Source organism: Helianthus annuus, chromosome 10, assembly GCF_002127325.2.
Source record: "Helianthus annuus cultivar XRQ/B chromosome 10, HanXRQr2.0-SUNRISE, whole genome shotgun sequence".
Taxonomy (NCBI): Eukaryota; Viridiplantae; Streptophyta; class Magnoliopsida; order Asterales; family Asteraceae; genus Helianthus; species Helianthus annuus.
Window position 1 is genome coordinate 37,762,201 of NC_035442.2, and position 19,289 is coordinate 37,781,489.

General features: G+C 36.0%; 1 protein-coding gene across 1 annotated transcript; it reads left to right on the top strand.

Moving 5' to 3' along the window:
* Nucleotides 1–6,174: 6,174 nt before the first annotated feature.
* LOC110881097 (glutamic acid-rich protein-like) lies at nucleotides 6,175–11,763 on the top strand. Its single transcript, XM_035978165.1, has 4 exons — nucleotides 6,175–6,455; nucleotides 6,564–6,649; nucleotides 6,755–6,957; nucleotides 11,254–11,763. The coding sequence occupies exons 1-4, from the start codon at nucleotides 6,175–6,177 to the stop codon at nucleotides 11,761–11,763; spliced, it is 1,080 nt and encodes a 359-aa protein (XP_035834058.1).
* Nucleotides 11,764–19,289: the final 7,526 nt, after the last annotated feature.

A 19,289-nucleotide genomic window follows, 5' to 3' on the forward strand; every position in this document is an offset into this window, starting at 1 on the left:
GTAGGAATCTCCTCAACAACTTCAGAAATAACTTCATCAACAATCTCCGGTTCAGTCACTACCTCAAAAATCTCAACAACCTCTACCATCATGGCCTGATCATCTCTACCAGGGATATATTTATCCCAGCTAAAACCTGCAGCTACCTGTTCATCATCTTGGTTCACAATCAATGCCTTTTCAGGTTTGTTTTCTATCTGTGGCCTTTGAACAGTTTGCTGTTGGTTCGGTCGATGGTAGATTGCCTGTCGATAGTAATCATTGGTGAACGGGTTTTGGTGATTGTTGACTTCACGATTTGGACACTCTCGTTTAAAGTGAACGCGCTCATTACACTTGAAACACGTTACTTTCGACTTATCAAATCCCAACTTCTGATCCGGACCTGATAAACTGTTTCTTCCCGTGATTTCCATGAACCTTTGAGCACGACGAACTACGCTTGCCATACCCCATTTGATGTCAATCAGTTCAAGCTCCTCGGGGTCTATTTGGTCATAGTCCTCCTTTGTTATGTCTGGATTTCCAATTCTCCCAAGCAACTAGACCTTCATATGCCTCGAGAACGGAAGCGAGTAGTGCAATATGTTGCTTCGCAGCAGTTTCCGTTATCTCGTTTCCATTTTTGATGTTCACTGTGATATTACACTGTACTCCAGAAACATACGCCTGATGATTTGATCCAGTAGAGCTTTGAGGCGAAGACTGATCCTGAACTTTGACATTCGGCTCAAAATTCGTGAAAGGTGTAGAACTGCTTGATTGATGAGAACTTGATGTAGCATTTGGCGTGTTATCAGCACTGAATCCTGTTTGTATCTTTGGGCTTTGAAGATTCGCAACTGAAGGACTGCCTTTGTAATATAAAGATACACCTTGTTGCATGCTAGCAGAATTTATCTTCTTTATCTTCAACAACTCAAGCTGGTGGGCTTCGATCTTTTCAATAAATGAACTCAGATTGAGATTCACAAAATCAGAACTGTTTTTCAGCATCATAAGATACGTTCCCCACTCATCATATGGAAGTGCATCACAAAGTTTATCAATCCATTCTTCATCTGTTTTTTCAATTTCTAATCTTTTCATTTCAACTACAAGGTGGCAATATCTTTCGATTAACTGTTTTGTTGACTCTCCTTTGATCCCAGTAAAAATATCGAATTCTTTCTTGATAAGCACCTTTTTGCTCTTGATCATAGAAACACTTCCTTTAAACTTCAGTTGTAGCGCTTGGCAGATTGACTGAGAACTTTCGTCATGTTGTAGCAATACGAGGATGTCTTCTTTAATGGCTTGCTGCAAGATGCTCACCATTTTCTTTTCAGCTTTAAAATCTGTCTATTCAGTATCTGTAAGACTTCCAATATGTTTAACCATCCTAAGCCCATCAATTAGAGGTACGTATTTCTTTTCGATCTTCATCCAACACTCGAAATGGTTGGCCTGAACCCAGTTTTTAAACCTTCCGGACCATCCAGCATATTCATCTAAGCTCATCAGTTTGGGTGGCTTTTGCATTGTTCCCAATTCATTTTCCATGTTGACATTCTGTACGATACTAGCTGGACTTTGAATAGCCGCACCACTTCCCGCAAACATGTTATAGAAATCTTGATTATCCATTTTTAGTGACAAATCTCAAACACACACTAAGTTTCCAATACTTGATTGCGTACAACACGGACTAAATACTCAAAACACAGATTTTTCACTAACACAGGTCAAATAAGCGAAACCAAACACCAAGTGTACTTATAAGCGAAACCACTCAGTTGTTCAAATAAGCGAAACCAAGAGATGTACAACCAAGCGAAACTACACAATGATCTCAAAAGCGGAACTATTTCAAGACTGATAAGCGAACCCTTCAAGCGAAACCTCAGCACAGACGTTTAAAGCGGAACCTATAAGCGAAACCTACAAGACTAATAAGCGAAACCCTTCAAGTGAAACCTCAGCAAAGACATTTGAAGCGGAACCTATGAGCGAAACCTTCTAAAATGTCACAATAAGCGGAACTCCACAAGCGAAACCTCTGAAAATGGCACTTGAAGCGAAACCTTTTGAGCGAAACCTTGAATTTCCAGGTTCAAATAAGCGAAACCTCTAGGGTGACACACAAGCGGAACCTATTCTCGAGCCATTTTAGGTTATTTTTGAGCTGATTTAAGGTCTGAGCTTTTCAAGGGTTTGTTATTAGGTACTTTTACACAGTATGTCCAATTCTCAGTCCATTTTATCCGGCAACACTGTCAGAAACTCACAAAGTTCTTGAAAAATTCCTTGATTCGGGTCAACTACCTCACAACTAGCTCTGATACCAATTGTAGGATCGAGTTTGTCCTTCGTTTGAGACAATCGGAGCTAGCACCTACCGAATATGTAGCAGAAATACATATTTGGCATGAATCAAAGCAAAACTGTAGAAGAAATGAGTAGAAACAGAAGAGATACACGTTAACACCGTTTTCTCATTCAACTTTCATGAAATACAAGGTCAGCAGGTCGGCTACACTTGTGACATCGACGTACCAAATGAGAAAACACTTGGGGTTTATATAGGTGATGTAGTTTCGCTTGAATGGTCATGACCATATAAGCGAAACCTTATCAAGTAGTTCCGCTTATATGGCATATGTCCATTCAAGCGAAACCTTAACATGAAAATCATACAATTACACCTTTAACCCCTGAACAATACATAATTAACCAAACTAGACCCTATACATTAAACTAACAAGACTAAGACGCATGCTTTAGACATTATGCACCAACAGTAAATGATAGAAGTTGTAACTGATTGACCAATGATTGTGGCATGTGTAATTGATCACCCGAAATTAATGGCATGACCCTTGATCGCACAAGGTGAATCAATCGCACAACATCTAGTATAGTCGCACAAGTGCCTTGTGATCGCACAACCCATTTAGGCTAACTGATATTGGGCCTTGCACATTATATATGGATCGCACAAGATAGACTAGTCGCACAAGTCTAATCTGGTCACACAAGTAAGGCTTGATCGCACAAGCCTGACAGACCGCATAAGTTTGTTGGGCCTGGAATTGACTAGGCTGCACACTACCCACGAATTGTGCGACTTGCTTTCACACACACACACCGACCCAATCCCTCAATCGCACAACTTGGGCTGAACAGTTTAAGTAATCGGTTATGATATTTGCACATTTGAATATCTAATGTTCTGAACTACTACGTTGTTACATGGTTGTGAACTTGCGTATCCATTTACTTGAGAACTAAAACTAACAATACGAGCTATGGTGAATTATGAACATGTGTTGTTATGAATTGTTGAGTGACGTGATCTCTTGTTACAACTGAGATAATGATGTAGATTATGTGTACAGTACTTGTGCAATGTAAATGTGGAATATGTGATTCATGTGTATACGAAACTAATTTGCCATTGGTAACCACATTAGGATTTGGTTGATTAATATGGAACAAGTAACTTTACATACCGAGCAATCACAGGTGAGTTCACTGCTCTTTTCCAAACATGCATCCCGGGAAGGGATATCGGGTAACGTTCCAGGGAGGAATGTCAGGTTAATGGGATGTTGGTTATTACTCAGTTTCTATCATATAAGACCCCTTACATCTACCGATAGTTGTCGGCAAGTCAACGAGGTATTTAGTTGATAGCGCTATTAGGATTGGCATACCATGCCGGAAAGGACGGGCGTGAACTAATTACCTTGACCACTTGACCAATGCTTTGATAGAGGCATTGGGGTTTGGGCAAACACATCTAGTAGCCACTTACGGTAATCGAGTTAATAACAACATCAAAACATAACGTTGAACTGTTTTAAACACATATCTGGTATCTAAACACGTTAACAAAACTTTGAACTCACCAGCGTCGTCTGACACACTTCTCTGCATGCTTGCAGGTCTATAGGTTGATATCATTGGAACTTGCTATCTGGGATGCTGGAGTAGTCATGGGTCGAGATACATGGAATCGCAATATAAACTTAATGGTTTATATACACATGTTTTACGAAACACTTTACAAATGAATTACGCTTCCGCTGCATACAATGAATGATATGTAACGTTTTGTAATACTTTATGTTAATATACGAAAGCTTTATTTAAATATATGTATGAGTTCAATGTGATTGGTGGCTAAGATCCTGGTACGTCACACACCCGCGGTGTTTCCGCATGTGGTATTTTGGGGGTGTGACAGTGATTGTCTTATTGAACGCCATATATCATTTGTGATTGTCTTATTGAACGGCATATATCATTTTTTGTTATTAGACGCCATGTATCCTTTGTACTATTAAACGCCATATATCATTTTTGTTACTAACTGTGAGTTGTGAATGTCTTAAATGCCATGTAAAAGTTATGTGTGGAAAATGTTTGTGCAAACGCCATGGAAATTAATCTTGTTTTATAGGCAAAGAGGGGTTTAAAGTAACACTAAATGTGCACATCGGCAAGGCCCAAAACGCCAATAAGAGGAAGGCCTTAAGTCAGGATGTTGAGGTTGAGGAAGAACCATTTTTTCAGTTTAGTGGGGCTAGAGTTTTGTCAAGAGCAAAACCTACAAACTTGACTGCTTGGTTTATAAATCTGAATCAAAATCAAAGACAGGCAGCACACGACATGGAGTTTGGTGCTGCCCTCAAGATAAAAATAGACATCATACCCACAATGCTTGGGTACTAGTTGGTTGAAAATTTAATGAAAGAACAAACAATCTAAATGTTGGCAACCATACAATAAATATCAATGAAGAATTGATAAACTCTTTAACGGGTATACCAAATGGAGACGTGGTCGTGAAGGGAAAAAGGTCAACAACTAATGACGAAGTAGTGGCTGAGTGGAGAGCACAGTTCAAAGGGGCTGATTGGATTAACACACCAAGTATGAAGCTCTACTTTGATAACATCTTGCCTGAGATGGATAGCTTCAGGAGAAACTTCTGCCTAATTTCCTTGTAGCATTCTTCACTATAATTGGGCATGCAAGTGATAATGCGGTTATCAACCAACAGTTCTTGCACAACATTAAACGAAACGTTCAAATGTTGGTGCAGTTGTCTGTCGACTACATCTTAGTTCGAGTCTTAGGATAGGGCAAATTGTATAGTGAACAGTAAACGAGAAATCATGTTGCTTATTGGGCTTTAGATAGCTTTTGTGGCCCAATTAGATAGCAGGATCGCTCATATGGCATTTGATCTGGACCGCTAATGTGTCATTGGGCTGGACCGCTGATATGGCAAGTGTATGGGTCGCTTATTGGACCAGGTCTTATAAGCGATCCCCAATGTCTATATATAGGGGGTCCATATGAGCGATCCAGGTAGAGGTGAGTGTGTGTGTAAAGGCGCAGCCCTGTCCATTTGTCTCCACGAGCTTGTAATCAGTCAGTGAATCAATAAAGGAGACGTTAAAGTGTGAAATCAAGCTTTACAAAGACTAATTCAATGAATTCCGCCTCTGAACTAGTCTAAGTTCTCTTCTGAACGACTCATCGGGTCAGCAAACGATCCTACATGTGGTATCAGAGCACAGGAAGAAGAGTTCTTACCGTTTAGCTCGATTTTCACTCACGTTTTCTTTTTCTACACCTTCTTTCTTTCGTCAGACCAAGATTTCACGGTCCGTTTTGGCTGATTTTTGAGTATGTTGTGCGAAATGTGTTGATTAAAAACCCTACCAAGTTTCAGCTTGAAATTCCAAGCCGTTTGGGAGATATCGAGGTTTGTTTTGGTTCGAAATCGCGAAGGTAACAGGTCTGGATCGCTCAAAATTACACTCTGGACCGCTTTTGTGAACATATTAGGTTGGATCGCTCGAAAGCTCGCTGGATCGCTCGAAATTTGCTTCCTGGATCGCTCCGTTGGTTGGATCGCTTATCTGGATCGCCCATTTGAACTGCTCGTGTGGACCGCTCGCTTGAAAACATTTCTGGACTCGCTCGAATGAACTGTCTTGGCCCGCTCGAGTATTTGGTTCGCTCGAACTGATAATTCCTGGTCCGCTCTAACAACAAGTCTGGACCGTTTATATACTTGATTGTGGATCGCTTATTTGGACATTATTCATCTAGGCCGCTTATTTGACAAAACAGTTGATCCGCTTTTTAGTCAATTAGCACGTGTTGGATTTGTGAAAAATGACGATGGTATTTGACGAAAAGGAAAATGATTTTGTTGGAAAGATAAATGATTTTGGGAGATATCGTACGAGGATTTTCAATCAAGATGATAAACATGTTTGGACTCTTCGATTTGAAAATTTTGCTTGTCAACAGAATGAGAGTTTGAAAGAGATGGAAAAAAGATTCGATTACATGATAGAGAAGTTAAAATCATTTGATATAAATTTGACAGATACTGAGCAGACATTGAAGTTGGAGGCTGCTTTACCTGCTGAATGGGATGATGTTTTAAAGGAGTTAAAACAAAAACCTAAATTCTCGAAATTACATCCATCTGATTTCATCAATAAACTTCAAAAACGTTATTATAAAAATCTCGATAAAAAGAAGATATTGATGAATAGAGTAAAAGAGAATCTAGAAAAACTGAATCTGGGAAATTTAGATAAAATCAATTTGGATGTGATTACTGAAATTGATAAGAGAATCTGTATATGTTATGGTGCAAAACATAACATGAGATATGATTATAAAAGAGGATGTTATATTGATGAAAATTTAAAACCTCTTGATTTTGTAAAAATTGTTTGTGCAGGTACATACAAGAAGGAAACAAAGGGTACTCCAAAGAATGAAGAATCTGTAGAAGTTGGATCTTCAAGCTCTGCATTAGCATGCTCAAAATGTGACAGCTTCAAGACTGATAATGACAAACTCATCAAAAATGCGGAAAGTTTGGCATTGGAAATCAAGAAGTTGAAAGAAGAAAAGCAGGCTGATGAAAAACAGATTCTTATGGTTCAGAAAATTTGTGAAAAGTTAAAAGCTGAAAATGACAAACTGTTGGTTGGTTTGAACAGTTTGACTTTTAAAACATGAAGTTAAAAGATAAAGAAAAGTGTTTTGAAAAGAAGATTAAAGATTTTGAAATTGAAAAGGCTAAAGGTGAAAAAGAATTTCAAAATCAACTAAAAATTCTTGAAGATGGGAGAAATGTTTTTAGTCAAAACAACATTGAGAAGCAAAAACTGATCAATTCACATCTTCAGAAAATTATCAATTTGGAGAAAGAATGTGAAAGTGCTAAAAAGAAAATCAAAGAGCTTGAAAAAGAGTTTGAAAGCAAAAAGAAATCGTCAGAAGATGAGGATTTCTGGATTAAGCTTGAAAATAAAAATCTGAAAGCAAATGAATCAAAATTTCAGGAACAGATAAAAGTTTTGATAGATGAAAAATCTGTTCTTGAAATTTTGAAAAATGAAAATGAAAATTCAATCAAGTCTCATCTTGAAAGAATATCTCAGTTTGAAAAAGAAGCTGAGAATTCCAGAAACAAGATTGATGAACTTGAAAAGAAATTGATCAGTTTTGCGACTAAATCTGACAAGTTGAATATTCCTTGTCCAAAACCGATCAATTCTGTTCCAATAAGTGACGATGTCACAAACTTTGACTCTGTCAAAGTTGAAGATTGTGATGAGACACCTGATGATGAAAATATTAAAAAAGAAAAACAAAAATTGTTTTTAAATTTGAAAGAAAAATTTCAGAAAACTGTTCTACAATCGACTGAAAAAGGTGAATGTTCTAAACAAAAGTCTTTAAAGAAGAAAGTGGAACAGAAACAAAAAGAGAATAAAAGTTCATCGGGTCGATCATCAAATCAAAAACAAAAATTAAAAAAAGTAAAAAATGAAAATTCTAAAATTGTTGGTAATAAGTGGTGCAGGTCGGACCACAGTGCTCAAAAGCCAAATCCAGCAAACTTGAGAAAAGAATATCACCAAGCCAAACAATGCTTTGATCTGAGTGTTTGGACTAAAAATGGTGATAGGTACGATAACAGAATGTGCTACAGCTGCGGCTATCATGGACACATTGCTGTTAACTGCCAGTATTGGAGTTATGAGACCAGGAGGTGCTTTAACTGCAACATCAAAGGTCACATTGCCAGAGATTGCCCGAGGAAATCGAATGAAAGATTGAGGGCTAATTTTCAGAAAATGGCAAAGATTCCAGTCACAGTCAAGCCCCAGGAACAGAAGGTTTTGAAACCTAAAGTTCAAGAACAGTTAATTCCGGAAAAGAAAGTCAAACTTTCTCAGGGGCAGAAAGACAGACTGAGGAAAAAGAGAAAGAAGGCACGAGAGTATCTCGAGAAGATTTTGTCCTCGGGTTCACGGGACAAACAGATTAATAGTTCTGATGAATCTACTCCTTCATCTGCAAAGTTGAGCAAAAAGAATTCTTCAGATACAAATCTGAGGACAAAAGAGGAGAAGAAGAAGGAAAAGGTCGGCGATGAATCTGACAGATCAAAGTCGGACAAGCCACCTGCAGGCAATGATTCTGGTATGGTAAAACCAGAGGAGCCATTGGTTAAGGTAAAAGTTGAGAATTCTAGTTTAGCAATGGATGATGCAAATTTTCCACCATTGTTGAGCAAGAATTCAAAATCACCCAAGGACCGTCAGGCTTGGGTGAATCTGTTTAAATGAAAAACCTGACTTGCCGGAGATCCCAAGATGGTATCGTGGATCATGAATCGGCACATTTCTTGAGAAATTTCACTTTGGTGATTTTTCGATTTACATGTGGTAAATCAGGGACATTAATTTGTACTTGATTTTCTACTGATGGTTTATGATAAAACTGGAAATGATAAATCTTTAAAAGGTTTGAAGAAAACAAGATGATGAGATAACCCCAAATCTACAAATGGTTGGAACACAAACTAATTTTTCCGGAAAAACCATTTTGATTGAAATAAACTTAAGTGTTTTGAAATCATTATGGGAAAATAGTTTGTTGTGAGGGGGAGTTCTGATTGTTTTTGCACGAGAATGGTGAATTGAGGTGATTCACATAATGTTGTCATATTTCTTGTATAGTTTGTTTTCAATTTTTTTTAGAAAATCAAAATTGAAATATATTTTGATTTTAGGGGGAGTAATAAAATTTTGAAAATTTTAAAAAAAATTGAAAAATGAAAATGAGTTTTGTTGCAAAAAGAGGAGATGATAGTACATTGGTGGACTATCACAGCATGCTAGAGATTTGTAAAGACAAAATTGTTTTTAAACAAGTTTTACTAATGATGTGTCAGTAGGCTTCACACAGTTAGTAGATTGTATTCGAGATATAAACATAAAATCAAAACTTACTTATTTTGTGGGGAACACTACTTGGATATATAGGTAACCCCTGAAATCTCGTTTGAAAGGTTTCTTATTCTGGAATACTAAGGTTCTTGTACTCAATTGATGTCTGGGGTATTATTCCGGGACTTTTGCTGAACGGTAGTTCTGACCTAGTCCCTGGCTAATACTTTCTTCATATGCTTGAAACATAGCATAAAGCCCTCAGCTGATTAGACAATAAAATTGATGATCAGTTGTTGTAGCTGAAAAGATCCTCTAAAGGGGACCCACTGCTAAGTCGAAGCTGATATCTCTCTGCTGAACGGAAGTTCTGACCTGAGATCCCTCAGTTCTCGCATTTTTCCCCTAATTTATATACAGATATCATTTGTAGTTATACTTACCTGTAAATCAGAATATTGGGATCTGGATACGGGAGTATATTCAAGAGGTGGGACACTCAAATAAGTCTAAGTTCTAAAACATTAAATACGTATCTTGAATCAATTGAAAATTTGTGTAGAGGTTTAAGTGGACAACAATACTGACAATCAGAAGTAAATTTGTTTTTAACATTTGCTGATTAATCAAGATCAACGGTGTTGGTGATATGTCTAAAAAAAACCGATATGATCCTCTTGCACAATCTCTCAAAAATAGTGTTCATTTCTGTTTTTCTATAAATTCAAAAATCCAAAAAGATTGTATTTTTTGTTTGATATTTGAAAATTACAAAAAGATTTTCGACAACAGAGTGTGAAGAACTGATTTTTGACATTTCAAGTGCTAAACATGTTGAACTTGTGGTTTGAGAGAGTGTGTGAAATTGTGAAGATTTGAAATGTAAAGTTGGTTCATTAACTTGATGACTAAGTTTAACGTTAACCTACAATTTGATCTTCATAGTTTTTCTTATACGATTAGTTAATTCATTAAGTTGAATTACAAATTGTGTTGTTTTTGTGATAGTGTATTTGAGTTTTGCAAGTTTCTGATCCTGTTGCTACGAATAGCCAGGAGACACATCAGAACCAGAGGAGAGCTTAAACAGAGAAAGCCAGGAGTTGATTTCAATGGTGATAACGATTTCCAGACAGAGATCCCAGCATGATGATAGGGGAAGTCTGACGAAAGTTAAAGCCAGAGAAAGATCCAGGCATATGATTCCAAGAAGAAATTCTTGAAGAAGATTTGGTTCCAGGCTGAGTTCCTGAAGAAGACCGAACAAGAGTGAAGAGCTGGAAATGATCAAAGACTCTCACTGAAGATTCCGTCAACATTCAAGGGGGAGTCTGTTGGTGCAGTTGTCTGTCGACTACATCTTAGTTCGAGTCTTAGGATAGGGCAAATTGTATAGTGAACAGTAAACGAGAAATCATGTTGCTTATTGGGCTTTAGATAGCTTTTGTGGCCCAATTAGATAGCAGGATCGCTCATATGGCATTTGATCTGGACCGCTAATGTGTCATTGGGCTGGACCGCTGATATGGCAAGTGTATGGGTCGCTTATTGGACCAGGTCTTATAAGCGATCCCCAATGTCTATATATAGGGGGTCCATATGAGCGATCCAGGTAGAGGTGAGTGTGTGTGTAAAGGCGCAGCCCTGTCCATTTGTCTCCACGAGCTTGTAATCAGTCAGTGAATCAATAAAGGAGATGTTAAAGTGTGAAATCAAGCTTTACAAAGACTAATTCAATGAATTCCGCCTCTGAACTAGTCTAAGTTCTCTTCTGAACGACTCATCGGGTCAGCAAACGATCCTACATCAAATAAACCAATTGAACTGGTATGGTTATCTCATCCAATGCTAGCAACACGCCAAAACTGCATGGTCACCAAAAAAAGCATTTCACTGGGCCCTTGATTGTATTTGTGGTAAGAAAACAATTTCCATATATAATAGTTTGCACAAAATAACAATTTTTAAAAATTCAAAATGTCTTGTGTTACAGCTTTCCTTGGTGAATGATGCTAGCAATAGAAAAAGGTTGCAACGACAAGAAGGATACCCGATTGAGTGGGTTACAACAAGAACGCTTGAAATGTTTGAGAGTGTACTAGTTAAAAGGAAATATGGTGGAGAGCCAAAACGCTATGATGGCAAAGAACTTAAAAAGAAAACTATTAAGAAGGCTAAGGAAACACAGTTTCAAACAATTGTTCATGAACAAGCCATACCCAAGACAACATACAAAATGCAGGGTGTTGATGAAGAAGATGCTGATGGTGATGATGTTGACAATGAAGATGAAGTTGATGTTGACAATGTTGATGAACATGCTGATAATGATTATGATGAGGTTGATGATGATGATGATGATGATGATGATGATGGTTTTGATCATGATGATCATTATGATTATGCTGAACTCGACCCTGAAGTTCAAAACGTTATGCAAATCAATGATGAGAATGAAGAGGCTTTCTATCGAAGGGTTGTGGATGAAGATGTAGAAAGCTAGAACAGGATGTTTGAAGTTTCTTCATCAGGAAACCATGCTCTAGACAAAGTACTAACACAGTATGAAGACCATGGTGCTGGTGAGAAACAACAAAACAATGAAGCTGAGGAGGTACGTTGTTCGAATAATGAGTTTAACAAAAAACACAAAATGCCAAACTTAATAATTTTTTTTATTTAACAGGCAATTGCTGAGAAGTTGGACAGGGCATACAAAGAATTAGGAGACTGTTACAATAAAATGAGGACATTGTTAAATCAGTCAAACATTGAACATCCAAACAGTCTATTGGTAAACATAAAATACTCACAATGTCTGACATTGTTAAAGAACATGTCAACATTTGTTGATGAAAATGCCAAGGAAGTGGCAGATGAGAGAGAAGAAGGGGAAAATGAAGATGAGGTTGAAAGGAAAGCTGAAGGTGAAAGGGAAGTGGAAGTAGAAGGGGAAGGGGAAGGAGAAGGAGATGGGAGATGGCTAGAGAACCAAACGCCAAGGAAGTGCAAACATTTGTTGATGAAAATGCCAAGGAAGTGGCTGATGAGAGAGAAGAATGTGAAAATGAAGATGAGGTTAAAAGGGAAGCTGAATGTGAAAAGGAAGTGGAAAGAGAAGGGGAAGGGGAAGGAGAAGGGGAACATGAAGGGGAAGGGGAGATGGCTAGAGCTCAAAATGCCAAACCCTCAACTGTTACGCCAACCCCCATAAATGATGATGCTCAACATGAAGATGAAAGGGAGACTGAGGGTGGTCATGAGAATATTATATTGTCAGCTGAAGAAAGTACAAATGAAGATATAAATGAAAATGATATTAAAAGTTGGGATTGTGATTTTAAAACACTTGAATATCACATTTTCAGATATAATGGGGAAAATATAATTAAAGGGAGTATTGCTGAGGTTTTGGAACTGCCGGGACAAGACCTAGAACAAATGATTGAAATAAAAGAAGGTTTAGATTGTCTAAAGATGGTGGATCAAATGCTTCAAGCTAAAAAAAACCACCTGCACCCTGCTAAGGAGACCCCAAAAATGCATGTATTTGATACAACACCAAAAATCTCCCCAACAAAAACACAATACAGTTAGGGGTTCATCACTGAACTCGAAAAAATAATCGAGGAGGTCTGTGACAAAATGCCAAACGTACCTGTAACAGAGACACAGTTCAGTTATGCCTTCATTTCTCAACTAGAAAAAACTGAAGGGGAGATGGTGAACAAAAGTGTTGACCAGCAAGGTGCAGTGGTTGATGAAACACCATGTCAGCAGCCACCATCTAGAGGTAGGAAGAACCTCATGCAAACTTTTGAAGAAGAAAAGACACCCGGAAAACCTCAAGATGAAAACGACACTGATAGATCACCAACCAAAACGCCAAACAGGGCAGATGTGTAGGAGAAGGGTGATGATGACAATACGCTAGACATCACAAAGTTGATGCAAGATAACACAATTTTAAACCTAAAAAAGTTGCCTGGTGATGAAGAAGATGATGAAGATGATGAAAATAAAAAGAAAAAGATTTTGGAAAAAAAGGAGTAGAGATAATCAAACAAGAGTAGGGTATGTTTGTCACCTTATGTTAGGAGGCAAGTGGTTATACATGCAACAAGGGTATCACAAGAAAACAACATATCTATATACATATTCAGTGGATGTGGTGACTGGATGTATGTACATTTCTTTCTCGTAAAAACGCCAAACTTTTCATTTTTTACGTTAAAAATATACATGCATATGCATGTAAACACCCAAAACGCCATGTATTATATTAAAATGAGTTTACATAATTAAAACGGCATATGCTGTTTTTTTCAGGAGTACTGTGTTCAAGAATGAAGGAGTGTTAGAACTCTCAAGGGTGATTTATGAGAGCATGAGACCAAGATTCTATGCACACATCAACATTATTCAAAGTTGGGAGCATATCCTAAACTATGAAGAAAGATACAAGGCTCAAGAACCACCCTCAAGATTATTTTATAAACAAATAATGTTGGTAACTCTTTTGCTATATTTAATTGATGCAATTATATTATGACTTTGTTTAGTTGTTAAAAATGTGGTTCCTGAAAATTACAGAATATGCCCGCGTATACAAAGACAGCGAGTTATCGATACAAAGAATTCAATAACAACATGGAATTTGTTGTGAAACTCGCCCGTTTCAAAGAAGACCAGAAAGATAGAAAGGTAGATGAATATGATCTGATCTTCGTGCCAATAATATGGCAAAAACATTTCTATATTGTCTGCTTCAATATAAAACACAACAAAGTTGATGTATTAGATAACAGCGCTGGAGGGGATACACTCAGCATAAAAAAAAGTATGATGGATGGGTGGAAAAGTTGGTAAGTATCTTAAAAACTTTGTATGTAGAAACTATGTTGATCAAACGCCATACTAATATATGCGCAAATGTGAAACTGCAGCAAGATGCTTTTGCAAACTACTTGCTAATTCAAAAACACCATATGGCTAAGATCATGAAGTCAGCGCCTATTGTCAGACAAAAGATGGATTGGAGGACAGAGTCTAACGGGGTCGACTGTGGAATTTTGCAATGAGGCATATGGAAACGTATATGGGGCAGTTGGCTGGTTGGGAATATGGTCTGGCAAAAGAAGATGCCCCGAATGACCTACAACAAAAACAGCTAAATGACCTCAGGATCAAATACATTGCAAAAATCCTGCTGCATAGCCAAAATGAAAACAGAAGAAAACTGGTCAAATCTTTAAATAAATTCTTGGAATTAGGGGCAGCAGGAATATCTTAATTGTATAAAACAGGGTCCATAAATCTTATCACTTCCACCAACCAACATTTCAAACACATCTCTTCTCCCCCTCCCCTCCCATTCATAGCCACACCCACATCCACCTTCACCTCCATTTTAATCACCTTCCAAGCAATCCAAGCATATACAAGGGTGTCCCAAGATCAACTAAAGAAGATTCAAGCTTTGGAAGTTCAAGGACCACCTTGGGGAGCTTTTATCCACCATCTTTCTACTCTCCTCATAACTTGTTCATCGCTAGCCTTGTGCTAGTTGTGAGTCCTCTAAATCACTCATTTTACTTCTTGTAGTATGTAGATTTCCTATGTATAAGCAAAACCATCAAGAACCTTAAAAAGATGAACACAGGAACAAAGTAACATAATCTAAAGAGAATAAGTATTTTTGATGTTATGAAGTTGTTTACTTGCTAGTTTGTGATGTTGATGAAATATGTTACATGTACACTTGTTAGATTATGTTTAAAGTAAAGATCTAGCAACTATACAAATGGATCTTACAAGATCCATGATAAAAATGATGATGAACTTGATGAACATGAAAAATGGTCTTAATGAAGTTGTAAATGTCTTACACTTATGTTTATGGGCACTTGAAAAATGGATGAAAAAAGTTTCCAAATTATTTTCTACAAAGTTTACAAAAGATTATAACCAAGAGCCTATTTAAGTGGATAAACATGTTAAAATGTAATTTAAAATACATGTTTATATAAAAATTTCAAGTTCATCTTAGCATGAAAAATATAGATTATTTCATATGCTTATAGTTGTAGATTGTTGTGGGAAAATTGTGGATGAAATTGTGAGTTTTAAAAAGAAAAACACATGTTTTTAAACATGGAAAAACCCCTAAATCTATGGGGAAACTATGGCAAAATTTTTGTAGAATTTAAAGTATTAGAAAAATATATTTTTAACAAGATTTTTACAAGGTAAAATGTTTAAAGTTATTAAACATAATTTTTCCCAAGTTTTATACAAAAATATAAGTTAAGAAAATAGAGTTTTCTTAAAGATATAAATATATATAATTTGGGCAAATTATATATATTTACTGGTCACCCAGAAATTGTGTCCTTATTTGTATATTATGTGTATTTTATATTTAGTGTACATGTAGGGATTCATATTTCACTAAATACTCACAAGAAATACAAATACAAAAAATACACCCAAAATACATTGGAAAATAATTAAGTATAAAATACATATACTTACCCATATATGGGTATATGGACAAAAATACAAAGAATATATATTTACATTTTCCCTTATCAAATTATGGACTTGTGGACTTTGGACAAAATATATGGACATATAAATTAAAGAGCAAAATATATATATTAACAGAATTGGTAAAAGTTATACAAAAATTGAACAAATGACTAAATATATATAAATTCTTGACAAATATAAAGAAATATATATTATAAAACTATAAATAAGCAACATACTTGTGCTTATAATTGTTGTATCATTGGCTTTGGGGGATTTTCAAAAAAAAATATGGAATTTTCTTTTCTAACTCTAAAGTTTCAATCTTTGTCAATTTAAGTCTAAAGTTTCAATATCTGGTATTAATTTGATTTTTCACTTTAATTCAAAAGTTTACTCCTTTTTCAATTTAACCAAGGTTGGAGAACTCGCTAATCGCTAGTCGGCCGGTGAGGTGGGGACTAGCGACTACTCGGGATTAATCAGATTGGGGTTTTATATGTAATTTTCAGTTTAGTGTATACATATACATATTTTATAGGTAAATATTTTAAGTAGCTAGGTTTTAACTCTTACTCAACTCATTTTTTAAATATACAAAATTAATTGTTGGAATTCACATGGTTTTGTTGGAAACTAGCCAGAATTTAGAGGTTTTGGCCGGAATATACAAGGTTTTTGCGAGAATCGCCGATTTTTGGCTGGCCGGCTAGGCCTGATGTCACACCCTGACCGCGTAATACAACAAACCATGGCGCAAACGTCGGGGAGTGTCGCAACAGAATCATTGTTTCACAACACATGGTAATTGAAGTTTTGTTTTATTTCATTAATTGTCTCATTGTTTTGATATGAACCAAATAAATACAACAATTGTCTTTCAAGTTTTAAGTCACTAAGGCCCGCGTCCATTCTATGTATAGCAAGCAATCAACAATCGTCACATCATAGAACCTGAAACATATGTGAAAACAATCAGCATAAAAATGCCGGCGAGTACATAGGTTTTGTATGTCAAATTCATGGCTTTGAGTCCATATTGCAATACCTCGCCCAACTACGAGAGTTGTTGAGTATGTACCTTGAAATCAAAAAGCGTTTGACATTGCAATATGTTTTATCATCTTTATAAGATGATATAAATGAACCAAAACCATTGTAGCCATGAATCTTGACTGAAAACATTTGTCTTTGTACAACCAAGTAGTAAATCGTCTTTGAAAGTAACATTTGTATGGTTTATATCTTTAAGTAAACCTCGTTACAAACAAATCTTTAAAATATATTATTTTTAAGAAATAGAATTCTGAAAAAAAAATATAAACAAATCATAAGAGATAATTTTAATTGGCAAATACAAAATACATGGGTGTTTATACCTAAATACATGTACACTTGTCTAAGTATACACTTAGTGAAAATACAAGATATTCAAAGTATTCATATAAGTATATTTATACTAAAATAATATTAGAAATATTATTTAACAAAACCATACATCTACTTTAACTTAGTCAAGGGTACACAAAGACAATAACTCATAAAATAGTATAGTATACATATACATATACAAGAACAAGTTAAAAATATATTATTTTTAACACCCATCGAACTTGGATTATATATATTTATTTGAAGATATATATACACATACACTTAGAAGGTGATCCAAGAGCATATTAAACAAGAAAATATATTTTAAGAATATATAATATATCCGCTAACGTCGTCAACGAGACAAACGTGTGAGACCCGACTACAAGGGGCTTGGCCCTACACATGTCGTGGACACGTACATAACACTCGTACAAGGCACGAAGTCACAAGAGGGCTAGGCATGTTCATACAACTCACAATTATACAAAAATATATATTTTGTGAAATATATATGTTAACAACTTAGAAACTTATCCATCTAAAACATGGTTTAATAAACAATAATTCCATATAACTTAATACAAGTCCTAATACACATTCAAGATGGAAGACTTGTACATAGATTATATATAAACCTAAGTGTCTAACAGAAATTAGGACACTTGTAGGTTACTTTGTGAAACAAGAAGACTAATCCTGATTCTAGCACGCTTACAGAACACATACAATGAGTTCATGTCCCCTCTTTTAAATGCTTTCCAGTTTTTAAACTTCCGGTGGAGATACATGTACAAGTGGTATGATAAGCTAGGAAATGGAACAAGTTAGATCAAGTGTGAATAGGGTTGTACTTAAGCACCATTAATCACTATAGACTGAGGAACGGAAGGAGTAGATCTATTGGGTTTTGGCGAGCCCCACTCTTGGTCCATGGGACCCACACGGAAGAGTGCTTTTGTGTCCCAGTCGAGGGTAATCGACACAAAATTCGTCAAGGGTTGGATTGCTTCCTATGTCGTCACACATATTAATGTCCTAGCTAAACATTAATGATCAACGATTTCATTGAAGCTTTAACATACCGGATTTTATATAAATACATCTCACATTTTAAAGATACATTTGATACAAAAACAACTACATAAATTCACCAACGTTGTTGACGTTTTTAAACTTACATGTATTTTAGGAAATTAGTGGACTATGCAGGGATTTCATGTCAAGAAAGCAAGAGTCGGAACTCCATGCCAACTTTTGGAGGATTTGCTCATTATATACCGCCTCCTTGCGGTGATATAGTGATCAAAACCTTAAACTTTAAAAACTTGAATTTTGATGCATGACATTTTGGGAACTTATATTCATTTGAATAGTTGTAAACAATATACCTAACCTTGTGTTGTGATTAGAAACTATTATGACAATGGCATTTGGAGTTTGTTTTATTCATTTAGTATGTTTACTTTATCGTATGCAATGAGAATCAATCACGATCACACCTTGCGCTTCCGCCTATGAGTGGGTGTGATAGATTGGTATCAGAGCTTCGATTGTAGTGAACCAGGATTTTTTCTCGAGTCTAGTCTACAATCACTAGGATCCTCTCATAAAAAAATTTTCACAAGAACAAGAGATATTCATTACATAAACATTTCGCAAAGTCCACTACACAAATTCATTTCATATAAACAATGCAAGGACATTACGTGACTTAGTCAATAAAAAGGTAGACATGAAACATTAAGTTAATCCGCACAAAACAAGTAGGATAATTTAAAATGAACTTATGTGATTCTTACATTTCTTGCATATATATATATATATATATATATATATATATATATTAGAGTAAATTACGTTTTTTGGCCCTGTGGTTATATCACTTTTACTATATTAGCCCAAAATAAAAAATTTTAACATATCTGCCCCTATGGTCTTTATAACTAACCATTTTGGCCCCTAAGACTAACCATTTTAGCCCCCATGGTCTCTATAACTAATCATTTTGGCCCCTATGATCTCTAGACTTAGGGGCCAAAATGGTTAGTTATAGAAATCATGGGGGCAGATATGTTAAAAATTCTTATTTTGGGCTAATATAGTAAAAGTGATATAACCACA

Coding starts and splice junctions, on each gene's coding strand:
- LOC110881097 (XM_035978165.1), top strand. CDS start 6,175: ATGACGATGGTATTTGACGAAAAGGAAAATGATTTTGTTGGAAAGATA. Junction 6,456..6,563: donor TGGGATGATGTTTTAAAGGA/GTTAAAACAAAA, acceptor ATTGATGAATAG/AGTAAAAGAGAATCTAGAAA. Junction 6,958..11,253: donor ATGAAAAACAGATTCTTATG/GTTCAGAAAATT, acceptor CTTGTGTTACAG/CTTTCCTTGGTGAATGATGC.